The 8,277-nt window shown below is 45.9% G+C and overlaps 1 protein-coding gene across 2 annotated transcripts in view; it reads left to right on the top strand.

Annotated features, from left to right (window-relative positions):
- Positions 1–8,277, top strand: part of LOC106748764 (E3 ubiquitin-protein ligase TRIM71-like) — an 11,792-nt gene that overhangs the window by 826 nt on the left and 2,689 nt on the right. For both annotated transcript variants that reach the window (XM_014627614.1, XM_014627613.1), the window contains exons 2-4: positions 5,522–5,697; positions 6,027–6,608; positions 7,264–7,614. In XM_014627614.1, the coding sequence (XP_014483100.1) occupies positions 5,560–5,697; positions 6,027–6,608; positions 7,264–7,614 (1,071 nt within the window). In that variant the 5' untranslated portion in view covers positions 5,522–5,559. The remainder of the gene's footprint in view (positions 1–5,521; positions 5,698–6,026; positions 6,609–7,263; positions 7,615–8,277) is intronic.

Raw genomic sequence — 8,277 nt, 5'->3', positions numbered from 1 at the left:
CCCTCCCCCTCTTTCCCCCAGGACTCGAGGATCTCGCGGATCTCGCGGAGCAACGCGCGTGAAACGAGCGCGTGTTGGCGATGGTAACTCGGCAGTGAGATCAAAGAAACGGAAATTGGTCTCTCCGTGTTTCAGAAATCTATCCGATTCTATCTATTTGAAAATCCCCCCGAGGCTCTTGTTCCCTCGTCTGCGAGGTATCGAGCGAAATTACACGCGAACGAGATTGTAATCTCAACTGTGATCTCTCTCTCTCTCTCTCTCTATATATATATATATATATCTATATATATATGTGTGTGTGTGTATATGTGTGTCGGCTTGAAAGGATGCAGCGATATCATTGATATCACACAGTATGAGTCGCGAGGCGGACTCAAGCGCGAACAACCGCCAGTTTTCTAACAATATCAGCGCAGAAGAGAGTGTATTTACGTAATAGCGTAACATCGCGTGGGCGACGCTCGTCGGTCGATGTAAACTCGGGGAAGAGGAGAGCCGGAATTACACCACATAATAAATCCTCCGGCGTTTCACGACTACAAAAGATACGAGGGACTGGGATCGGGAACAACGAGTGCGCTCTCCTCGCGCAATTGACGAACTATTATAATAATTGTAACGATAAGCGATAACGAAGCACCCCTCCAACGGCGACGTTAGACGGCTGCCGTTTTCGCCGTTTCGGCTGCATACCGGCTACGAAAAGGCGGGCGACCTTTTCGCGACGGGGTCGCGAGGAAAACAAACGTGCGACCCGCGTTTCTGGGTTTTCCTTTCGGAACCGGTTTCCGAATTCGCCCCGAAAACAGCTGTTCCTGCTTCTCGGCTGCGGTCGTCTCGCCCGACTATAACAGAAGTTTCGAACAATGATTTATTCGGCCAACGATTTCGGGCGTATAATCAATTATGTTGTACACCGTTTATCTGATTCTTATTAAACTTGAACCTCGGTAAAGCTCGGTTGTACAGTAACGAAATTTTACGTTTTACAATTCGTACGACAAATATATGTACGATCAATAATCAAGGTATTTTTGACGCGATTCCGCTGAATTTTCTATCATCCTCATCAATTTATGCAGTCTTCAAAGAACTACGTGATGTGGTCGAAGAAATAAAGGCGTTTTTGCGATGACTAATGAATCCGATAACTAAGCACGAAGGTGGGATTATTTAGCCGAGAAAGAACTATGACAAATAGAGGGAGAAAGAGGGGGTGTAGAGGGTGGAAGAAGTCGGGGGGAAAGGAAGAGCGAATAATTTATTCCCTGCCTGTCCAGTTGCGAGCGGTCGAATCAACAAAGCGGAGAAAGCGGGTAAGGAACAATAATTATGCCCCGTGAGTTTACAAGCGTAAGCGGCGCAATAAATAAAAAGAAAAACATTTTTCGACTTCCGCCTCTCGCTTCCCTCACTTCCCTGATCTCCTCACTTTTCTTACCTCCAAAGAAAGGAAATAGACGCTTAAACGAGCGAGGGTGGCAGTTCGAGGTTCGTTTCAGGTACTGAATTTTTGTAACATACAAACCCCAGATATTCACTGTGTTTCTAACTTCGCAATAAAGACATCGCTGCTGTATACTAAATTACTCGTTCCCTTCCTCTCTCTCTCTCTCTCTCTCTCTCTCCGTTTCACGCGAGTGAGGTGCAAAGCCGTCGAAGGAAAGGCAAATGGACCTGTAACAGTATTTAGGATCTAGGATGGTACAAATAGTCCGCAGACTTTGCGGGACGCGGCGACAGACGGCTCGGTCTAGGAGTGAGGGGAATGCCGCGCAGAGTGGGACAGACGAATAGAAGTCTCATTGGGGGTTTCCACTGTGACGTGAATCAAAGAGCGCACAAATAAAATTCGACCGTTTCGGGGGACATTGCGAAAAGTGTCATCGTCAATCAGTCGGCGTTTCGGGCAGCTAGCCTCACCACCTTCTCGCAAGACCACAAGGTACGTATGTGTGTCACACACGGTGACAGGGTGTCTCGTGTTAATCTGTACATACGAGAGATAGAGAGAGAGAGAGAGAAAGAAAGAGTATAGATATATACATGCAGATACATATTTTTCTGAAACGACCTGTGCGTTATCTCGTGGCACGTTTCCATCGTATGTCAATAAAGAACGGAGACCGCCTAGCGTGCCCCGGCGCGAAGTCAGACGGAAAATTTCGACGGGGAATTCCCGCAGAATTTCCGTTCGATGCGAAATCAGCCACGGGGCGGATTTGATGGAAAACGACATTTTTCGCCCGACACTGTCGCAGCCGCCGCCCTCCGTAGCGCGTGTCGCGTAAATATCGCTGGATCGGTGGATCCGGCACATCCCCGCGGGAGCATTCGTACGTTCGCGCACGCAACACACCCTGTGCGCACGTTATCGGACATTTTGCTTTCTCCTTCTACCTGACCCTCGAGAGGAAAAGCGGCTCTGACCTTGGTCGCCATGGCGATTTCAAAGACGTACTAATTCCCTACCTGCCACGNGGGGGGGGGGGGGGGTGTAAAAACAAAAACTGGCCTGTCGCGAAGTCGAAAAAGTTTGTGCAAGAGAGAGGGAGAGAGAAAGAACACGAAGTGAAATGAAACGAGAAGCGCGTATCGTGTATACTGCAAGATTGATAACGATGTAATATTTGTTGCAAATTCGATCGCAGATTTTGTACTCGTGCGGGTTACTGGACATCAGTCACGTTCGCGTGTTCGAATCGATGAAAGCCGGTGAGAAATCGAATGGACATTGTGAATGTACTGTCCGCAGATTCGATGCGGGAAGCGTCGCGACGATAATTACGCACGTGTATTCTCGCGTTTTCCTTTGTACGTTCCGCGCAAAAGTGCTCATCACACGCGTGAGCCGCGTTGATTAATTCGCATTTCAACCGTTCTCCACGTGCTCACCGCCACCATATCGTGTTTACGGCTTCTCATTCGATACCGTTGCATTTCGCGAACGCGCCCCGCCGTCGGGCGAATTCACCCGTCCCGAATCAGTTCGCATTATCGGCAATTTGCGAAAAGAATTCCTTCGCTCTCGTCGTCGTGTCCGGAAGCGATACCCAACGTCCACGTTCGGCGAGAACAGTTCAAGTTCCCTGTTTTCGTTTTCACTAGCCAGCGCCGGGTAACGTCGTCACCCGCCACTTTCGCTCTTGTTCGAGTTTCAATGTCGCGGAACGGGGACACTCCGCGACGCTCGCGCGCGATAACGCGGATGGAAAAGACGCGAGGTAAAACCGAATGTAATTTTCCTTTCCCGATACGAAGCGTACGCGAAACGCACGGTACATACGGCTTGCGGATTAATGTGGATTTGACGCACTCGCTGTATATTTATGGCGATACAGGGAGCAAATTGTCCCGAGCGCGAGTTTACACGCAATTTCCGCACAATTTAACGATTAAATGTTATTATATTATACAATATAACATATTATACAATATAACATATTTTTATATAATGTGCTTATATATTTTTTTGCGTATTTACGTATTATACGTATAAGTTGAAGATTCCGGGAAAAGTAAGGCCTGACTTTTTTGAAGGACGTACGGTTATCGTAGCTCTTGCTTCAATATTTAAACGTACTGAGGCGATCGAAATTCTGGCCGAAACCAGGTTTCACATAAATATTTGAAGGCTATACTAATCAATGATGTTACATAGTAGATCTTGGGATGTGATCGATTTGGTTTTATTTGTGGAAACCGAATATTTCTACGATAATATATATATATGTATATATATACTGCGTGAAAAATCGCACATCTCTTTTTCTTTATCCGAGCAATTAATAAAAACAGAGGCACGTTTGACCAGATAAATTATAAAATTCTAAAGTTAAAAACATAAATTACACAACCAAAATAACACAGAAGAGTCGTGAAAACGGACAGTCATTGTAACAAATTTAATTGTCTGTAATTTGATCATCGCACGTGGGTTACATCGATTTTACAGAATGACCTTTCAACAGTATCTCTGATCAATTTGCAGTCGAATTTCATATAGCAAAAATGTCAAAGTACGTGCAGTTTCTAAAGGATCAGCAATTGAAAATAACTTTGTTTTCCGGTCATGCAATCGAAGAATAAATCGTGATCTTTCATTCTTCAATTACTTTCAGCTTTCATGAGATTTTCATTTAAAGCAAATTGTTGGAAGTGAGAGAAATACACAATGCCGACGAGCTGCAACAAATGATAATTTCCTCTTAACATTTTGACATCGAAAAATTCGACTTCGATTTATTCGGAATATCCGTGGTGAAAAAGTAATACGATAGAAACGGGACACTATGTATTATTCGGATAGTATGCGAGGTGACATTCGTCGCGATTGCAAAATAAATTTTTGTCAACAAGACGTGACCCGGCGGTCGGTTAGTCTAGTGTGTACAGGAAGCCGGTATGGATTTGCGCGAACAGCAACAGCTGTTTTCGTTACAAAGATCGTCTAGACAAAATCGAACTGTTCGAAATGCGCTATCAACGAGGTTACAAGGTGAGAACGACAACAAACGACCGTTGATGCTGGCCGAAAGGAGTTTATCGATCTTCGAATTTCAAGCGTTGTGTAACTTTGTCGTTATATGTTGTCGCGTTATATTTGCCTCCGTTATGATTTAAAAACTGGAAAATCGGACAGAGAACGAATCGTGTGAGCGGTGTGTGTCTTGTGTAATCAATCGACAAATTTAATCGGACACATCGTCGAGAAACGTAGTGACGAAATTAATATAACGAAATATGGATGAGTTTCAACACATCCACAAGAACTTCTTCTTCAATTTTTATATTAATCTTTTATTATTATTTAATTATATGCCTGGATTGCCGATTTGTTATTGTCAATTTTTTGTTGCTTGTTTCACACGTCACTAATTCTATTGTTAATTAATGTAAAAAGGCACACCTTTAGATGCTTTAATAATCGATAAACAGTGACGGTAAAATTACTTCAACATTTCCCGAATCTGTCCGCATTCTCTGAGACATGTTTTGAACTTTTCTATTGTGCAAAAAAATATTTTAATTCTTGCCAGTCATTCTGATTGAAGACATTGGAACTGCACAAAGCGAAAATAGAGAGATTTGCTGAAAGTCTTTGGAATAATAATAACTGTACTGAAAATTTCTGAGACGAACGCATCGTAGGCCGAATGAGGTGACTCCGTGCGATCCTATGTGGACTCGTGCGGTTCATTTAAACCGCGGTATGTCTATACGAATAAAGCCGCAATAACCGCACGTGCGTGCAAGTACACGTGCTCGGATGCATGCACGTGCGTTTGCACGCCGAATTATCTGCGGTTATCGATTTCCCTAAGGTTCCAACCAGATGCAAGAGACGCATCCTATTCCTCGAGCTCGCGATTTCTGTTCTCCTTCACGGGAGAAGCGCCGAGCGAAACCGCGCGCTCGGATCGAGAACGGAACGGCGTTACAGTTGATACATCTTTAGAAGACGCCGGGACATTTCGACCAACGTTTTGTCAATTTTCCCTCGTGACTTTCGTTTCAGACAAATAGTTCTCAACAGCGTGATCCCCCTGCCTCACGATGAGTTTCGACAAAAACTACAATTCGGCCTCGAGTCTCTATGACTTCTACAACCCGATAAGCCGGCTGATACCGGAAATTTCCATCGACAAGATTTACCAGAGAGCCGAGCAGAAAACAAATTGTTCCTTCGCACCGGTGAGTACACCATTTCCCCCGCGACCCGTCCGTAACATTCCAATTCTCCGTTAACGGAAGCGCGAATTTGGCACGTGTAAACTCATTGCATCCCATTAAACATCAGCCAACAATAACACGACATCAATATTACAATCTCCCGACTCAAATGTAACCGTCATATACAACGCATATTATATTACACCCGCATCGTTGATTGGGAAATTATAACATCGATTACGTTATAATTAATGCGCAGTGCTAATGTAATGTTACCGATAATCGACGTTCACCGGGCGAACCTCGACGATCGAGTTTGCAGACGAGGTAACCAGATGACAACCTTCCAGATTACAAGCAGATCGCCGAGCAGATCGGGCGCCAGCTCGTCGGGTTCTTCGACCGCCCTTCCGTCGAGTCTGCCGACCGCCAGTCCACCATACCTGTCGCACACCACTCCGTCGGACTTCACGCGCACCAGTCCGTCTAGTTTGTCCGGCACCAGTCCACGACGCTTTTCCAATGACAGTCCGTCGCGTTTCTCGCCTGCCAGCCCAGTCCAGGGCCTGTCCGTCAGTCCGCCGTACCTTGCGCGCAACAGCCCGCCGGACATCTCGAGCACAACGCGTTTTTCGACCGACAGTCCGATAGAACTGTTGACCGCCAGTCCGCCGTACCTTTCGCAGACAAGCCCACCGGGTCTTTCGCGCGGCAGCCCGCTGGGCCTGTCGCATGACAGCCCGCTGAGTTTCTCGCGTGCGCTCAACATCGTGAACAACAACACGACAGTCTCCTCGACCAACGGCAATCTAACGGACGTCAAGCCGGCAGACTCGAAATATTTTCATCTCTCGGTGGTTTCCACGGACGCGGAGAACAACAGATGCAGGATGGTGCGACCTTACGACAACGGCAACCCCGGGCATGAATCGGTAAGGCTGATATTGTTAGATCGGCAGTTGCTTCCTAAGCAACGAGTATGTCTAGAAGACGTCTTAGGATGTCTTAATATTGTAGTCTTCGCTAAGCGTGTTTAAATCGCCCGCTCGTGGATGTACCCGGATGGTTGAGGCAATATTTTTCGCACTATCACTTCCTTCAAGACGGGAGAAGCGAAAATGTGCTTGAGATATTGAAGGCGGCTTTTTTGTGCGATGACCGAAATATTAATTTGATTAATTTAGACAGCAGGCTTCGAAAAGAAGCGAGGCCCGTCTTCGTGTTGTGGGAATACACATTTATAAAGCATGTTAACTCCGGAACAATTTGCGAAGCTTATGAACGGAGATTGCAGTAAATATGAATCCGCAACTCCCGGTGAGCTCGCCGGATCTCCGCGCAATACCGAAACTATAATCGATATTTAAGTTGAATTCCCACCCCTTCGCGAGACGCCGGATAATCAATATCGATCGAAAGATAAGAATATAATCGAGATATATATCGAAATGCATTTCTGTATTATATACGATATGTAAATGATAAAATGAGTGGGCGTTTTGTAGAGATAAATCATGTCAATTTGAGTGTGTAACAAAGAGGAGGTGGGTGAGAGGTTGAGGGGTTTTAATGACGAATGTTTGATAGAATGGATATTCATCCCCCTTCGTGACATCGAACATGCTCGATAACGAGGCCATTATCTCGACGGATCAGATTGATATACCCAGCACATCGTCGGCCTGGCACATGGTCAACGTGCCGTCGACCAGACCGCCGTCCCACTGCTCGCGAAACATCCACGATGTCGGCCAGCAGCGTTACTGTCTCACTTGTAGCCAGCCGTACTGCAAGGACTGCTGCATCGGTTACCACGAGAAGCACGCGCACGAAGATTTCATGAAGTACCTTCAGCTCACCGTGGACCAAGGCACGGATACGCTGAGAAACGCCCGCACGACGCTGAACATGCTGCAAACTGACTTGGAGGACGTGCAGGTGAGCGAAGCGACACGTATGCCGAAACTCTACCGACGCGAACATCATCTTCTCAGTCGTGTGCCCTCCGAATCGCGGGGGGAAGCTTAACTTCTTGCGTCGGCGCGCAATCGGACGGACTTGCGAGAAGTATGCGTTTCTTTCTGTTCACGCCCGGGAGGAACGGAAGTATACATTGTAATTCGATTCAAGACTGTTCTCTGGAATAGTACAGCTATATATTTGTGTTTCCCTTTTGAAAGAATTCTTTTGAAAGTTTCGTTATTACGAGAGAATAAGATCAGGTCTCGCGTTGCGAGAGCGCAACATTTATCTTGCGAGAGCGCAACGTCTAGCAGACGTCGCTCCAACGCGAGGGGTCGATTCCAAATTTACGTAGCATCAATGCTGCCTGGGATATCCGACCGATATTCATAAAAAAATATTTCGCCATTTCTACGTAACTCACAGATCCTTCTATTTTCATTAAGTCAAGCGGTTGAAGTATCGCAGCCGTGCATAGAAATTTTAACTTTACACCTTCAACAGAGGGCTTTAGAGCCCAAAAACACGGGTGGTATGTCGGTTTCGGTGTTTTTACTCCAAATATTAACTACGTAAGCAAGAGGAGAGATAAGTTTCTCAATTATTAGAAGATAAAAGAATATGTAAGCACTTAGTGAG

Source organism: Dinoponera quadriceps, unplaced genomic scaffold (genome assembly GCF_001313825.1).
Source record: "Dinoponera quadriceps isolate SergipeBrazil2010 unplaced genomic scaffold, ASM131382v1 scaffold3164, whole genome shotgun sequence".
NCBI classification, from domain to species: domain Eukaryota; kingdom Metazoa; phylum Arthropoda; class Insecta; order Hymenoptera; family Formicidae; genus Dinoponera; species Dinoponera quadriceps.
This window is presented reverse-complemented; position numbering and strand designations above follow the sequence as displayed.